General features: G+C 34.9%; 1 protein-coding gene across 6 annotated transcripts in view; it reads right to left on the reverse strand.

Annotated features, from left to right (window-relative positions):
- MACROD2 (mono-ADP ribosylhydrolase 2) overlaps nt 1-18,826 on the reverse strand; it is a 2,124,972-nt gene that overhangs the window by 51,200 nt on the left and 2,054,946 nt on the right. For all 6 annotated transcript variants that reach the window (XM_037985372.2, XM_007960545.3, XM_073008401.1 and 3 more), the window contains 2 exons: nt 16,397-16,471; nt 16,040-16,132 (listed from right to left, as the gene is read on the reverse strand). In XM_037985372.2, coding sequence (XP_037841300.1) covers nt 16,040-16,132; nt 16,397-16,471 — 168 coding nt within the window. The remainder of the gene's footprint in view (nt 1-16,039; nt 16,133-16,396; nt 16,472-18,826) is intronic.

Consider the following 18,826-nt stretch of genomic DNA (forward strand, 5'->3'; position numbering starts at 1 on the left):
TGCTGCAGTAAATTACCACAGACTTAGTGGCTTCACATAAAGCAGACTGATTTTCTTACCGTTCTGGAGGCCAGATGTCTGAAATGGGTCTTCTTATGAGGCTAGCATCAAGGTATCAGCTGAGCTATGTTCCTTCTTGAGGCTCAGGGAAGAATCTGTTTGATTACCTACTACGGTTTCTAGAGGCCACTTGTATTCCTTGTTTCATCGCCTCCTTCCACCATCTTCAAAGTGAGCAGCATAGCATCTTCAAATCTCAGTTGCTCTCTTGTTGTCTCTCCTCTGCCTCTACCAACGCATCTCCTTCCCTGTCACTGACTCTCCTGCTTCCCTATTTGCTTATAGATATACTTGTGATTACACTCGGCTCACCTGGACACTCCAGGATATTCTTCTCTTCTCAAGCTCCCTAACTTAATTACATCAGCGTTGTCTCTTTTCCTGTGTAATGTAACACATGGACAGGTTCCTGGGATTAGGACAAGTACACCTTTGGGGGACCATTGTTCTGTCTACTCCAGGCAATTAAAACCAGTAACCCTTAATGTTCCCTTCAACCCCACATTTTATTTGGTGACTGGACTAAAATTTTTACTCCTTATTATAGGTGATAAAATAGTAAGATACTTTCTGGATATGTTCCTGCGTTGTCAGAGATAACTTTTTGAGATCTACCTACAGAGTATCTCTTAAAGAAGTAGACTTTGGAGATATGAAAGATACATATTTATGTATACACACACATATATACATACAAACACATTATATTATATAACTATATTTATCTTGTCTAGCATTTATCCGATCTAATTACTAGATGTTATGCAAGTTTTGTTTTCTGATTGCATAAAGTTTTCTATAATATTTTGTTAATGGGAAAAATAAGGGTAATGTAACAAAGTGTAAAATATTGGCTATATTAATTTTGAAAAGTACTCCCTTAGATTGAAATTATACGACCATATCTTAATACATTATGAACCATGAACCTCTTAATCCTGAATATTTTTACTTTATGAACTGTGTTTGTAGGTTTATGAAACAAAAGAACAGATGAAGTAAATTATGTTTAAAGTTTGAGGAACAAACTAAATATGACAAATGGAAAAAAAAATTCTCCTTTGAAATTTTTCTTTCAGAAGAAATATCTATTTTCCCCTTTTTCCCCATTTCTCTGCAGTTTCCAAAAACTAGGTTCAATTAAAAATGAAGGTTAATAAACTATGACAACATCTTTGAAAAATGAACTCATGTGCTTCTGTGTAAAAAATTTAAACAATGGGATGATATTATTGGTTAGAAACGTGACTGATTCATCTCGACAACATTTCCTTCGAAGTTTCACAGTGAAATAAAGCAATCACATACAATCAATCCAAACCCCTTGCTATTGTTCAAATGCTTGCCTCCCTTTTTCTCTTTTTTCTTAATCATTACAGCAGATGTCATAAAATAAATGTAGTGAAACTTTCAAACAGCAAGTTCCCTAATTGTTTCCATCTTGATTATAAAAACACATTGAAAGGTAAATCCTCATGGTGAAATAAATGAAAAAAATAATTAACATTCAAAGTACTCCTTATACCACCTGCTTTTTACGTACTGTGCTGAAATGAGGGCACCTGATGTATAAAGAGTAATGAAAAGAAATTGAGTTTCCTTCTGAAGCAGGGAGAAAAGTAGCACTTACATTTGAATCCAAATCAAAATGGATATATCTTTCGCACAATCAGTGGGATCTGGAAGTTCTTGCACCTGATGTGAAGTGGTTAACTCTAATCCAAATGCAGTAAGTATGTCATCCAAAACTTATGACATAATAGTTTGTGGCTTTTCGCTTACTAAAATAAAGTCTTTTATTTAAATATGGAACCTCTATTCCAACCACAGTATAAATGTACAAATTATATTTTGGATTGACAATATTTTGGTTTTTACAAAAAATGTATACATAAACATCCTTATTATTACAATCACTATCTACTCCACATACATTATAGATTATACTTGCACTTGTTACTTCTGTCACTGAAATGGTCTTTCTGTCTGAATGTTTATGATTAGGATCTTTAATTCACAGTCATAATTCAAGTCCGACTTGAGTATCCTAAGAGAAGGCAAAGATCAGTTCATGGGAAAGTAGGTAGAACCCTCCCTACTTTAAGTACTGTATGTACAGTGGCAAAAAAACTGTACTTAAAGGAAACTTAAACTTTTATTCTAAGATTGAAAGAGCCAAACAAAATGAGACTGACCAGACAAAGCCAAGTCAAAGTAAGGGAGTAGGCTTCTGAGTACAGGATTGTAGGGATTACTCCATTCCACTTATCGCCTGAAATACTTGAGGCCCAAGACATGTTGCTTTGGGGCCCCTTTAAAGGAGGCTGACATTGGAGGTCACCATTTTCTTCCAATCTATTAGGTTGGGGAGGGATGCAAACACAGCAAAGACTATGCTTACAGAAGGGTATGGCATTGTGAGAATAAATCCATGTTTCCATGGAAACATCTCAAGTGTATGCATGTATGTCTATGTGTGTTGACAAAGATTCATAATTTGAGAGTTATTGTATGAAATGAGGGAGTTCACATTCAGGGTAACATTGAGTTTTATATAAACAGACTGGGGCTCAGCAGTATTTTTCTATAAAGGGCCAGGTTGTAAATGTCCTAGGTTTTGCATGTTCTAAGAAAACTTTATTTATTTCATATAATCCCATATGAATTCTATACCAAATGCCGGCAGAGTGCAATAACTGTAATAATTTTGGGTTCTTATTGACTTCAGTCTGTAAAATGACATGGAAAACACAGGAATCAATGATGAATCAAATCATTTGTCTGATTCTAGTTGGCAGTGAGTCTCCACACTCCTTGGCATGGCCAGAAAGGCCATGCAGGCTCCCACTGTAACCCAGGGTTTTCACCCGTCACTTCTATTTTAATAATCCCACTTCACCATTCTAGCTTTTATTGACAGCTTGGGCTGCCAAAAGAGAGCAAGGGTGGCTAAACTTATACTAGACAAAATAGACTTTACCTAAAAAATAGTCACAAGAGACTAGAAAAGGTCATTGTAATAATAAAGGAATCAATTTATCAAGAAGATACACAGTTGTATGTATTCATGCACCAAACATCAGAACATCTAAATATATAAAGCAAATACTAATAGAACTGAGAGGAGAAATAAACAGCAATAAAATAGTAGTAGGGGACTTTAAAACTCCACTCTCAATGATGGATAGATTGAGAAAGAAAATCAATAAAGAAACAACAGATTTGAACAACACTATAGAGTGAATGAACCCAACAGATGCCTAACATTCCATTCAATAGCAGCAAAATACATATTCTTTTCAAGTACACACAGAACATTCCCTAGGATAGATCATATGTTAGGCCATAAAACAAATCTTAAGTTCATTGAAATCATGTCAAGTGACTTTTCTCATCACAAATGTATAAACTAAAAAACAGTAATAGGAAGAATGTTAGAAAATTCACAAATATATGGAAATTAAATAACACAGTCCTGAACAACCAATAGGTCAAAAAAGAAATCACAAAATTAAAAGAATCTTGAGACAAACAAAAATAGAAACACAATATACCAAAACTTACAGGATGCAGCAAAAGCAGTTCCAAGAAGAAAACTTATAGTTATGAATGCCTACATTAAGAAAAGATATCAAATAACCTAACTTTACACTTTAAGGAACTAACAAAGGAACAAAGCACAAATTAGTAGAAGAAAAAAATAATAAAAAACTAGGACAGAAATCTCTAATCTCTCAAGAAATCTCTCATCTCTAATGAAATAGAGAATAGAAAAACAATAAAAAAGATGAATAAAAATGAGTTTTTTAAAAAAATTAACAAAATTTACAAACTTTTAGCTGACTAAAGAAAAAAGATGACTCAAATAAATAAAACTACAAATGAAACAGTGATGTCACAAGTGATACCAAAGAAATACAAAGGATCATAAGAAACTACTATGAACAATTATAATGAACAAATTGGATAACATAAAAAATGAATAAACTGCTAGAAGCATACAATCTAACATGACTGAATCATGAAGAAATAGAATATCTGAACAGACTAGTAATGAGTAAAGAGATTGAATCAGTAGTCAAAAAACCTCCCAATAAAAAAAAGCCCACAACCAGATTACTTCATTGGTGAATTCTACCTAACATTTATTTTATTTATTTTTATTTATTTTATTTATTTTAATTTTTTTTTTTTTTTGAGATGGAGTCTTGCTCTGTCGCCCAGGCTGGAGTGCAGTGGCCGGATCTCAGCTAACTGCAAGCTCCGCCTCCCGGGTTTATGCCATTCTCCTGCCTCAGCCTCCCGAGTAACTGGGACTATAGGCGCCCGCCACCACGCCCGGCCAGATTTTTGTACTTTTTTTTAGTAGAGACGGGGTTTCACTGGGTTAGCCAGCATGGTCTCGATCTCCTGACCTTGTGATCTGCCCGTCTCAGCCTCCCAAAGTGGAATTCTACCAAACATTTAAAGAAGAATTAATGTCAATCTTACTTAAACTCTTCCAAACAAATTGAAGAGAAGGGAACACTTCCAAATTCATTTTATGAGGCCAGCATTACCTTGATACCAAAGCTAGATAGGAACACTACAAGAAATAAAAATTAAAGGCAAATATCCTTGATGAAAATAGATACAAAAAATTTCAACAAATTACTAGCAAATTCAACAGCAGTTTAGAAGGATGAAGGGATTTACATCTGGAATTCAAGGATGGTTCAACATATGGAAATCAATAAATCTGATATATCACATTAACAAAATGAAGGATAAAAATCATATGATCATCTGAATATATGCAGAAAAAGCATTTGAAAAAATTAACCACCCTTTCATGATTAAAAAAAAAATCAACAATTTCAGTATAGGAGGAAAGTACTCCAACACAATAAAGGCCATATATGACAAGTCCATAGCTGTCATCATACTTAATGGTAAAAAGCTAAAGGCTTTTCCTCTAAGGTCAAGAACAAGACAAAGATGCCCCTACTCACCACTTCTATGCAACATGGAACTAGAAGTCCTAAACAAAGCAATTAAACAAGACAAAGAAATAAAAGGCATTCAAATCAGAAAAGAAGAATTATGACTGTCTCTATTTGTAGACGATATAATCTTATTAAAAACCTTACAGACTCCAACAAAAAGTGTTAAAACTAATAAATTCATTAAAGCTGCAAAATTCAAAATCAACATACAAAAATCAGGTGCATTTCAGCCGGGCATAGTGGCTCAAGCCTGTAATCCCAGCACTTAGGGAGGCCGAGACGGGCAGATCATGAGGTCAGGAGATCGAGACCATCCTGGCTAACACGGTGAAACCCTGTCTCTACTAAAAAAAAAATACAAAAAGGTAGCCAGGCAAGGTGGTGGGCGCCTGTAGTCCCAGCTACTCGGGAGGCTGAGGCAGGAGAATGGCATGAACCTGGGAGGCAGAGCTTACAGTGAGCTGAGATCTGGCCACTGCACTCCAGCCTGGGCGACAGAGTGAGACTCCATCTAAAAAAAAAAAAAAAAAAAAAAAAAAATCAGGTGCATTTCTATGCACTAGCAATGAATATCTGAAAATGAAATAAAACTATACATTTATAGTAGCATCAAAAATAATAAAATACTTAGGAATATATTTAACCAAGGCAGTGAAACATCTGTATATGAAAACTGCAAAGCATTGATGGGAAAATGATTTAAGACACAAATAAATGTAAAGGTATTCCATACCTATGAATCAAAAGAATTAATATTGTTAAAATGCCCAAATACCTAAAACAATCTACACATTCAATGAATCCCTATCACAATTTCAAGGGCATTTTTCACATAAAACGAGAAAACAATCCTAACACTCATATGGAAATACAAAATATCCCAAATAGCCAAAGCTATTTTTTCTTTTTTGTTTCACACTTATTGACATCACACTTACTGATTTCAAACTACATTACAAAGCTATAGTAATCAAAACAGTATGGTACTGGCAGAGCAACAGACACACAGACCAATAGAACAGAATTGAGAAGCCCAGAAATAAACCCATGCATACAAAGTCAACTAATACTTGACAAGGTAGTCAAGAACACAGAATGGTAAAAGGATAGTCTCTTTAATAACTGATGCTGGGAAAACTGGATACCCAGATAGAAAAGAATAAAATTATACCTCTGTCTTATACCACTCACAGAAATTAACTTGAAATAGATTAAAAACTTAAATGTAAGACCTGAAACTGTAAAACTTATATAGAAGACATAGGAAAAAAATTTCTTGATATTGGTCTTGGCAATGATTTTTTGGATATGACATCAAAAGCACAAGTGACAAAAGCAAAAATAAATAAACAGATTTTCTAAAAAACCTAAAAGCTTCTGCACAGAAAAGGAAATAATCAACAAAGTGAAAAGGCAACATATAAAATGGGAGAAAATATTTGTAAACCATATATGTGATAAGGGGTTAATATTCCAAACATATAAGAATGATAGTAAAACAGATTATCTGATTTAAAAAAGAAAATCTGAATAGTCAAAAAATAAGTAAAGAGTTTGAGTCAGTAATCAAAAACCTCTCAACAAAGAAAAGTCCAGGACCAGATTAATTAGCTGGTGAGTTATACCAAACATTTAAAGAAGAATTAATGCCAATCTTACTCAAACTCTTTCAAAAAAATTGAAGAGAAGGTAAGACTTCCAAATTCACTTTATGAGGCCAGCATTATGTTGATATCGAGACCTGAATAGACATTTTTCCAAAGAAGACTTATGAATGGCCAATAGGTATGAGATAAGGTGCTGAACATCACTAATCATCAGGGAACTGGAAATCAAAATCACAATTAGATATGACCTCATGCTTGTTGGGAAGACTTTTTTCAAAAAGGCAAGAAAGAGCTAACAAGTGTTGGTGAGGGTGTGGAAAAAAGGGAACCTACACTGTTAACAGAAATGTAAATGAGTACGGCATTATGGAAAATAGTATCGAGGTTCCTCAACAAATTAAAAATAGGATTACCAAACGATCCAGCCATCCCACTTCTGGCTACATAGCTGAAGGAAAGGAAACCAGTAGCTTGATGTCTGTACTCTCATGTTCATTGCAGCATTATTCATAATATCCAGGACACAAAAACAACCTAAGTGCCCATAGATGCATCAATAAATAGAGAAAAATGTGACACACACACATACACACACACACATATATCTCACATTTGTATACATAATATGCATACAATGCAATATATATGTGTAATGGAATATTACTCAGTCATAAAAAGAAGGAAATCCTGCCATTTGTGACAACATGGATGAAACTCGAGGGCATTATGCTGAGTGAAATAAGACAAAGACAAACACTGTGTGATCTCATTTATATGAGGAATCTTAAAAAGTTAAAAAAAAAAAAAAAAAAAGACTTCTGTCTTGAGCTCTGTGCTTGGAATGAGCCCAGCAGTGGCTTTGTCTGTCTTCCTCAGTTTTAGTGCTAGTGTCTATATAATTTCTGGCACATATAACATGTACATTAGAAGCATTTGTCGAATGTATGAATAAAACCATTTATGACTTTCTTAGTTATGCAATGTGCGGTAGGGTAATGGTGGACTGATGTGCTACTAAAGATCCCCCTGCCAGTCATTAGAGTTAGCAGAAAAGAAAATAACTTTACTCAATTATATCACTTGTAATCACGTTTCCATTTTCTAGTCTCAGTGTAGTAGTTTTCATTGTGAAATAAATACTAAACTTCCTAATATAAAGTACACTGCTTTCATATCTTAACGTCTTTGAAATAGTGAATTGTTACAAAATTTTTGTTGGTCAGGACATGATGATACAATTTATCATACCCCTATGGGCATTAGCATCAAAACCAAAAGTACTCAAACTTGCAGAATGAGTTTCAATGACGGGTTAAAATCTCTGAAAAATAATAAATATGGAGGGAATTGGTGAATCAGGAGTGTTTTAACAGCCTCTAAGTCGAAGCAAAAAAGAAAAAATAGGCTAACTCCACATGATAGCAAGATAGACTTAAGTCTTAAGAGACTTACAAGCCAATGAGTTTTAAATTCTTTATGAATTCTCTTAAATTCTGAACCATCAAAGATATTGGCTGAGGACAATATTGTATAATAAAAACAGATATTGATGACTTTGATTGAAAGTGATTTAGAAGTAGGACCCTGAATCTGATGAAGTTTTAGCAATACTGTAACTAATTCCTTTAGCCTAAAATTTTCTTGCTATGTATTCTCAAGGGTGCTATATGAAAAAGTTCTACATCTTGTTCAAAGAGTTTTTTAAAACATATAAAATAAAAATCCTAAATGATAAGAAATTATTGTGTCTTACTTTAATAAGCAAGATTTTGAAAAAATATGAATATGTAAAATAATGGCACATCTTACAATTGAGGCATCTTAGAAGTACACCTTCATCTACAGTGTGTGTACAACTATATTAAATGTAGAATAGCAGCACTTGCCATAAAACAATAGCAAGTAAACTACAACCTCAGATGAAATTGGAAGCTACTGCCCTACTCTGATACTATCTTAGTATTTTGTCACTGTCTATCAAATATATCAAATAGTGAACAATAACAAATAAGTGAGATGGTAAACAGGTAAAAAAAAAGGGCAGTTTTAGGCTGGGCATGGTGGCTCACCCCTGTAATCTCAGCACTTTGGGAGGCCGAGGTGGGCGGATCACGAGGTCAAGAAATCAAGACCATCCTGGCCAACATGGTGAAACCCTGTCTCTACTGAAAATACAAAAATTAGCCAGGCGTGGTGGCATGCACCTGTAGTTCCAGCTACTTGGGAGGCTGAGGCAGGAGAATTGCTTGAATCCGGGAGGTAGAGGTTGCAGTGGACTGAGATCGTGCCACTGCACTCCAGCCTGCGAAAAGAGCAAGACTGTCTCAAAAAAAAAAAAAAAAAAAAAAAAAAAAAAAGCAGTTTTGCCTTCAGTATACTGTCAAGAAAAATTGTCTAAGACTTGACAATGGATAAAAGAGATCCCTGGGTGTCACTGTGGTGGAAGGTTGGGTGTTGCCCTCCAGACTATCTGGGATTATCTGGTTCTATGAGGGTGTATTCTTTTCTATTCACAAGACTATTTTACACATCTGTAGAGGTAGAAGGTAACATGTAGAAAACTTGAAGTAATGAAAATTAGATTTGTTCATATCAATGAAAACGAATTTTGTCTGATAGAAAGAAAGGATATGTTGTATTGTCCTGTATGATATTAGCCAGTTTGGAAATTTTCAGTGTTCCTGAATTGTGTGTGTTTGTATGGATATATTCAGTGTTTCTGAATGTGTGTATTATGGATCCATGTGTATATCCATATAGCCATAATTCATAACCAATATACAGTCATGCATTGCTTAAGATGAAGATACATTCTGAGAAATACGTTGCTAGGTGATTTCATCATGCAAACATCATAGAGTGTACTTACACAAACCTCGATGGTATAGCCCACCACATACCAAGATTATATGATATAGTCTATTGCTCTTAGATTATAAACCTGTACAGCATGTTACTGTGCTGAAGACTGTAGATAATTATAACACAATGGTAAGTATTTGTATCTAAACATATCTAAACATAGAAAAGGTACAGTAAAAATGTAGTATCCATGATCTTATGGGACCACCGTAACATATATGGTCTGTTATGACAAAAAGGCATTGCATAGATAATAGATGGATTTCACACAGACACACACACAGACACATACACACACAGACACACACACACACACACACTCTTCAAATTCTCTTTTGAACCAGTTTTAACATCTTAATGATTCCCTTATTAGTTAATCATTTAAATAAAATATTTTACTTGTATTGATTTTATAGTTGTATGGCAGTCAAATTTTATCTTTCTGAAAATTTCAATTTAGCGTTATATAATGCCTTTGGGAGGAAGTTAAACATAAGGAACAAATGTTAATAATTATACTCACTATCTTTAGAGAAGGTTAATTTTTCTGAAGTATTTCAGGATAATATATGTAAAACAATATTATGTTTAGATGCAAGTACATGTTAACCTTTTTATTAGTTGTGAAAAAAATCCAGGTACTTTATGCACAGAGAGTTGTAGAACTCTAGTTTGGCAGAGAAGAATAACAAGTTCAACATTTAAAGACAGAATTCCACTTATGCGAGTGATCTTTTGTTTCTGCAAATTACTTTGATAAGCCATGTGGTTTGATAAGCCACATGGTTGTAGAATCATATAACTCAGGGCAAGACCAGAAGGACATAGGCATGATACAAAGTTAAACTGTAAATGAAACTGGAGTGTTAAGTAGGGCAAGAAATCAAGAAGACAATCAAGAAGGTGATACAGGATGTAGCTGGATGCTGGAGACTTAGAAGAGATGGTCTCTGAAAATTCCCCACATGGGCATGCACAAGTTAATAACAAGTTTTGATGCTAACATTCACTTAAACCCACACACATCCTTGAGTTTGTGGTACTGCACGGAGTGAAGGGATGAGAGGTGGTAGTGGTGCCTGAGTGGGAGCCATAGTGAGAACTAGAGACAGCTTAGGATAAAAAGGAAAGGCAAAGGCTGAAGTGAGAAGTCACCAGAGGCAGGAGCTTGGAGCCTGAGAGTAGAAGAAATAAACCTGACAGCAAAGAATTCTCAGAGATATTGGAAGGGATCATAGATTTCTCCTAATATGAAAAATGGAGGTTTGGGGCAATATTTTCTAAATCTTTAAAGACAAGATGATTGCAGCAAGCTAGAGGATTTAAACAAATTCAAGAGGCCTGCATAACTTTCTTACTGGGTAGATACATGTGAACTTTATACATGTATAATCTAACTTTACACACGTACACATGCATATATGCTATCCACACCAACATTATTATTGTAGCAGTGAATATACCTTTTATTCTTCTATATTTTTTAACTTTAAAATTATAGGTCAGGTATGCAGCATAATTTGAACGAACTGGTTCTATATGTTTACATTGCATAGATAGAGACATGTAGAAAACCTAAGCAATTTAGCTTAAAACTTTATAATTTTTATGTTCAAGATACTTAATCAATATGAAGAATTTCATTAGACACTAAAATATTCATAAAACCCAAACAAAGACCAACATTTTAAATTTAACGGATATCCTAAAACATAATTTTGGTTGTTGAATTCCGGATTCAAAATGTTATTAAAAAAGAAGAAAACAAATGGTAAAACTGCCCTAGAAAACTAAATAATGGTGCTACTACTATGAATAATAGGGCATTACTAAACTTGATTTCATTTGAAAAGAGATACAAAGACTTTCTGAAAGTAGAACATTCCAGTAAGTTTGTTACTCAAGATGCAAGTGTATACAGTATTTTTCATGAATCAAAAACATGCCTGAGCAATGACTCTTTATAGCCAAGAACACAGCTTGTATATGAAGGCCCAAGTGTTAGGTATTCTATTCCCGGGGACATGTCCATTGTGCTATCGTGTAATATGCAGGTATTCTGTGTATGGCAACATTGCTAGTGCAAGGTCTGCTTTTCAAGGAGAGAAGAAAGGGCTCTGCCAGCAATGTAAGAATCCTATGAGAAATGGAAAACACCAAGGGCTATACAGGGGTACTTTGTAGATGAGATAAACCTCTAATGGATTTGACTGGTAGAAGCAGAAGAGAAAGTCGCTCACTTGCTATGTGTTCACTGAAAGATGAAATCGTAGCCAGAGGAGTTGCAAAAAAAGATGTTTCCCACATGGACTGAGAAAGATGGTGATGGAAATCCAGCTTGGTTCTGAGCAGAGTTTCTGTGTAAACCCACCTTGAGCTAAAAGGCATTCCCCTCCCTCTTTAAAGTATCTTCAGGGAGTAATTAGCTGTCCAATCATTGGTAAGCCCTAATATATTTGGGTAATTTTTATCTTTTTTGCCTGGCCTAAGGCGCCTCTATATTTTTATCAATAGGGTACAATAACTAAAACTGAGGAAAACCTATGATTTCAGCTTTCAGCATGGCTGACCATTGGCTCCCATGCCATCGTTCTTGTTTCATCAAGAATACGGTCCTTCAGAGTTGGCCTTCTAAGAAAATTTATAAAACTGGAGAACTTTATAACTGCAATTTTGAGTTCATGCCCCTCATTATTACCCTAGAGACTGGGATTCTTCGAAGTTTAAGCATTGCCAGGAATCACACAGCCAGCGCTAGAAGCCATGGCTGGCTGTACACTACGTCTCAAGGTCATGCTGGTCAGACCACGCTTGGTTCAAACATGAACCTACTTTACACTTGTCACTGGCTTGTGCTTAACTCTTTACTTGCATGCCTGCCCATATGCATCTTTTTCTAAGAAAACATTAAACCATAATATACTTTAAGTCTCTGTCAACATTTTGTTCAATCTTGGGTAAACAGACAAAGGATTACTATTCTACACTACACTTATTAATTGATATGAAAAATTATTGGGACCAAATGTATTCATTCTGTGTAACACATAGAGAAAAAAATCCAATATATATCATAAACATACATGAGAATTTTGTGAAATAATAACACAATGTGGATATAGTTAGGATTTTATGTCAAATATTTCTAAATTCACCTAAATAACAAATGTAAGAAAGATGTTTTAATGTTGACTTTATATTTTATACTAAAACATGAGATCCTTTTCAGAGGAGATCTTCTATAATATTACTTTCCTGTTTGGTTATTAACCTAAATGATGTTATTCCACTGGATTTCATATGTGTTGCAGGTCCTGCTGGGAAATCATAAAACTGGGCTCATTTAGGAAGAGGCAATGTGGCTATATCAGAAAAGCTGCCATATGTGAAACCTCACTTTATGCCTGTTGAAATTTTTGTATTTCAGGTCTCCCAGGGACGTGTCCATTGTGCTATTGTGTAATTTTATCAGCATGAACTTCTGCTGAATATTTTTCCTTCTTTTCAAAATCCATATTTTAGTAGAGCTAACTTCGAAACTTAATGTTGCAACATCTGTGCCCATACACCTGGGAGCCATAGAAGATGTATCCTGAAGATTATCTACATTTTCTAATCTTATAAAATGCTACAAAAAGAGAGAAAAAGGTTATATATTTTTCCTGGTCTGGATTTTTTTTAAAGGAATCACTTTCTGCCTCCTTAAAAGGATTCTTACAATAAAGGAGAACGAATACTTCTAAAGCTATAAAGAATATCTTTACAAATATAATAAAATACTCATTTGTTTTGTTTACGGATAATTCTTAATACATATGTACAGCTTTCCATTAAGATACTATTTTGTGAATACAAAATCTGGAGCTATAGTCTCAAAATGTTTTCAAACAAGACTTTTTAATAACTAACTAAAAAGAAAGTAAAAAAAATTGCTACTTTGAGTTTATTTACTACTTTTCTTTTGTGGATCTATCAACAGCTCAATGGTTTCTTTTTTAATAAAATAGAAGTTATGGTTTTATTTATTTCTCAAATGCAAGATTGAGATACTGACAAACAAGAAAGTGTTTATGAATGGAGAGAAATGCCTTCCACCTGGCTTCCTTCTATTAGTTGTTTTATCTCTTTAGAATAAAATATGTGGCAATGTAAAGAGTTTAGAGCACATCAAAACTGCCTGCCTGAGATGGTGCTGCCAATCAAATGGGTAGAACCAGTTGTTGTTGAAGGATAATGTAGAATATGTGACTTTCTACAGATTCAAAATAGTGAAGAAGGATGATGAATGGACTTAGGGAAATCGCATGTGGATTTTCTTGACTTTATCATCAATGTATCAAATTATGATAAATACTAAATACTTATGGAGTGCATTCTATGTGTCACACATTGTTTTAATTGCTTTGCACATTTTACTCATTACATTTTCACCATAAATATATGTGACAGGTACTTTTGCCATCGTCATCTTACAGATGAAGAACCTGAAGCAGGTAGGTTAAGTAACCTGTCCAAAGTCACCCAGCTTATCCATGGTGGAGCAGAGCTACTGCAGAGCACCATGAGTCTACATTGCCTTCTTTTCCTATGAGTACTTTTCACATAGGGAACAAAATAGCTTTTCACTCTTACTTTGATGCAAAGTATAAGATGACAAATAGTTTTTTGAAATATATTTTTAAACATATTTCTATCTTCACTCCAATCTATTGACTTCTTGACCTGAATGCTGCCTTAATATTTACGGAGTGTTCATTCCTCTTGAGTTTTCAGAAATCATTATAATGCTCACTTATTTTTTAAAACAGTATAAAATTATTTCCAATTTAAACACCAGAAATATTCAAGGCAGGGCCAAGTGAAATATCTATGATAAATATGGGAGAGAAAATGTGGTTAATTCAAGACTACCAGCATTGGTAATCATCTTACAGTGAAAAGTCAAATTTTAACAAAGAAATTCAACCTCATAGTTGCTAAAAGCAAGGAGCAGAATTTCACCTTGCTTTTTTCCCACATGCTATTCCACCATTATCAGAAAAAGATTGGCATATTTACAAGGAAGAGAGGAAAGGTGGGTATTTACTTCTTCAGTCATCAGAGTAGTGTTTGATGCTTGGGAAGGCTCTGGGAGAAGGGAAACATGTCAATGTGTGCGGAATGCCAGCTTTTTTCTTATAGGTCAAGTCAAAAAGAGGAAAACATACAGCTGTTCGATGTTCCTCTTTACCATTTGCATTTCTTGAAATGCAATAAACAAAGCAAACAATTTCTGCTAGAGAGAAATTAAGCTAACACGCACAGCATTGTCTATTTTACATTTTAAAACTGCAATTGAAGAGAGCAATACCATGTATCTGATTCTGAGTAAGGGTTGTATCAATTCTCAGTTATCAATATTAGACATGAAATAACTTCAAATATACCCTTTATTTGACTTGACAGGAATGTGGAGTCGTGAGTCTGAACTAGGATTTGCAATAGAGAAAAGTTTATTAGAGGCATAGACGTAGAAGAATGTCGTACTGTAAATGCAGTCAAAATTTTAAAAGTGTCAAAATCTCTAACATGGTTTAGCAATTAAACTGTGTCAATGCCCTTGCCAGGAAGAGTTCATAATTTGGAAGCTGTAGTTGCTATTGACCTGATTTTACAATTGAGATCATGTCTGAGTTTTAATTTGGAAACAAAATTGATCACTGTGTTCTTTAAACAAGACCTATCAAGTTATTACTCTGCAACTGCTTTGAAAATACATACTTATTTAAGAGCAGTATGATTTAGGAATACTGTAACAAAAATTATTTCATGAGCTTCTTTTAAGAGATTGCTTTATATTTAAACACTGAATTCTTTAAGTTCTTCAATTAATCCTGAATTACTCAGAATAATTTTTAAAAACATATTTTTAAAAATATTTCTATCTTCACTCCAATATGTTGGCTTCTTCCCTGAATGCTGCCTTAATATTTATGGAGTGTTCATTCCTCTTGAGTTTTCAGAAATCATTATAATGCTACTTATTTTTTAAAACAGTATTCAATATGATTGCATCCTAATATTAGCAAACAAACTTGCAATTTAGGTTCATATAACTTGCTTCTTTTACATAAATTGTTTCTTTCATCATTACTATACGAAGGAAGACAGATGAAATCCATACAAAAAGGTCAGTCTATTTTATTTAAAGCCATTTCAGACTTTTTATGAACTTTATCCCTCTAGCCCATAATTTTAATTTCTTATAGGCTTTCTCAATACTGTAATTTTAAAAATTTAAATTGAATCTAAATGAAGAACAAAAACATCCTTATGCTATATGTAGTTGCTATAAGTCTTCTAAGTATCTTATTTTGCTACTTCTAGATTTTACTTGACTTTCAAAAGGAGATTTGGGGTTAAGGAAATGCTCATTTTCCCCCTTTACAAACTGTAATTGCATGAGAATAACTTGATGGTTTAATTCTAGGCAGGAATCCACAGAAACTTTCTATTCTTGATGAGTTAATTTAAGAGCAGTCCTACCTTTTTCACCTTCTTTTTCTTCTCGGTCATCTGTTAATGGAATCACTTCTGGTTTCTCCACAATCACCGCATCTTCTTGGTTTGATGCAAGTTCTAAAAAGAATGAGACAGACAGACAGTCAGGGATGTCTTAGTTGGAATCATTGAGAGAATACAGAGACTATGGCATAGAAAGTTAGAGTTCTTTCTTCCCCCTTCAAGTTTCGATAGGTACACCAAGTTGAGCACTCTTGTTATCCTCCAGTAATCATTGCTTAAAACACACACATATACCACTCACACACACAGGTATATACAGAAGTCATGGTTCACCGTTTCATCTCATTCTAAGATAACAATATATTTTGGTTTCAGTACCTTCTGTTTCCATATATGAGCTCTGGGATTCTGTTTCAATTTTTATTTCATTCTTCGTTGAATCATTCTCTTGTCCTGTTCAGAACAGTGATTGAAAAATAAAAGAAATGTGATATGCATGACCACAGCTTTATTCCTGACCTTCAGAAACCATGCTTTAATCGTGCATGGAGAGATAGAGAACAGTTCTGAAACTAAAGTGGAAGGCAAAGATACAATTTTTCTAATTGTCAGATTTATATCAATTATTTTCTGAGAAATATCCTGATAATTTAGGAAAAAATCTTTTTTTTTTTTGAAACTGATTTGAAACTGCCATACTTATATAGCTTATCAATGCACAGGATGTGGATAGAGGACACAACCTGGAAATTTTCAAATTTTACAATAATTTCTGGGCTATATGGGTTAACTACATTTAATTTCCTTTTAAGATACAAATATTTCCCATAGTGAGGATTCCTAGAAAATGAAAACACTACTTGCACTTTCATTTTTCCATCAACAGAGCATAAAAAACTTGAGTCATGTGGGCACAAGGGAACTAGGGGGATAACAACTCAGCCATTCTCTTAAGACACATACTAAATACAGCAAAGGTCAGGAGAGAATTCAGCCAACTCTTGATTACTCTTAGGTTGATTATCTAGTAATGGTTTTTCTTCCACACCCCTTGGCTTCTCCTCCTTCCCTCCCCTGTAGAGTTTAAAACATTTAAGTGCTCATTAAGAGAGGAAATTGAAATCTGTCCATTTTGCCTCAGGCTAATGAAAGATTTTGTGCTGAGGATATTTAACTATGGAAATTTTTTTAAAAAATTCTAGAGCTGGGGTTGGTTATAGATGCAAAGCAGATTGAGAGGAGCGTGGACTCTTTGCCTGAGTCCATCCCTGTGGTGGCGTTATGGTTTCAACTTGTCTCTAACTCTTCCTATAAGAGGATTATATTTCCCTGTCTGTGACAAAAATGCAGTGGCCCTTGTGGGGCAAGTGTATGTTCCCACCACGTTGGCACAGGTCTGTTCATGTGACTTGTTTAGGAAATGGCACTGGAACAGACATCATGCGTACTGCAACCAAGCAGAAGCCTTCAGATCCATTGTATGTTGCCTGCAGCTCTTTTGCTCCTAATAGACCATGTTCCTTCATCTAGATCCTGAAGGGAAAGCATGTGGAACACAGTCAAGCAGGGCTAAAAAGAGACACAACCAGCCTTTGTTGTTGAGCCCCCAATGGGATTTTTTGGGGTTATTTGTTACTGCAGCAAAGCTGACTTACATAACTCCTCATCTTAGAGTTTCCTCTCTGATACAATTATTTTTAAACTGCCCAAGATACTACGTCCCCTTGATTCATTCTCTGCTAGCAGGACCCAGATAAGGGAAAAATCATGCCTTTTGTGTAATATCCACTCCTCCTGAGCTCAGTTTTAACCAAAAGGATCCAATAAAATAATTAAAACTAAAGCATGTTTATCTATTTGATCACTGAATATAAAAACCTTAAGCGTTTTTTGATGATTTTCTTTCATCACTCCTGAAGTTCAATGAAATGCCATCTTCATGGTTCTGCAAAATATTTCGGTTTTCCCACTTTCTAGCCTCCTGCCTTCTTTCCTCATTTAGGGATATATCATCTGTCTCTTGGATCTTTCGTTTTCTTCTGCTATATTCTATTTTGTGATTTGATCACAGAAAGGCCTTTTAAAATTTGAACTTGATCAAGACCTTTCCACTTTTGAAAAACCCGTTCATCCTTATTCTTCCCCATTGCCACTCAAAGTTGTAAGGTTAGCTGAGAGAAAGGACGAGAGAGAGAGAGAGAGAGAGACACCCAAGGTCAGGCGAGTAAGTTTATTAGCCTGCCCGGCTGCCCCACCAGTCAGAGGAGGCAGCCTTCAGCTTACAAAATGAGGGGTTTATATGGTGGAGAGAGACCCTGGGGTTGCTTGTCGGTTAACTTTACCACATATCATCTCATTCGGGGTAAGTTTCAGCTGCATTGTTCGGGGTGGGGGTGGCAGTCCTGGGGGAGCTTGTCCCTAACAAAAGTATGGTCCTTGGACAAGCAACATTGGAATTACCCGAGAGCTTTTCAAAAATGCAGAATTTCAGGCCTCATCACAGACCTACAGAATCGGAGTCTGCATTGTGTTAACAAGATGTCCATGTGATTTGTATGCAAGTTAAAGCTTGAGAAGCACTGGCCTAGAAGATGTAAGTGAATCTGCAAATTATTGATCCCATAAACAATGCCAGACTGTCCCTAGATACTTCACACGTATTATCTCTAATCATCACATTACCCCTGGAAAGTAAGTGCTGTGATCTCAGTTCTGCTTTCAAAAATCATAACCAGCTCCACCTGACTACAATCCCTCTTTTCTTTTTGTTTTGCCTGGAAATGTCTTTATTTTGCTTTTTGGCTTTTA

The sequence above is a fragment of the Chlorocebus sabaeus genome, chromosome 2 (assembly GCF_047675955.1).
Source record: "Chlorocebus sabaeus isolate Y175 chromosome 2, mChlSab1.0.hap1, whole genome shotgun sequence".
NCBI lineage: Eukaryota > Metazoa > Chordata > Mammalia > Primates > Cercopithecidae > Chlorocebus > Chlorocebus sabaeus.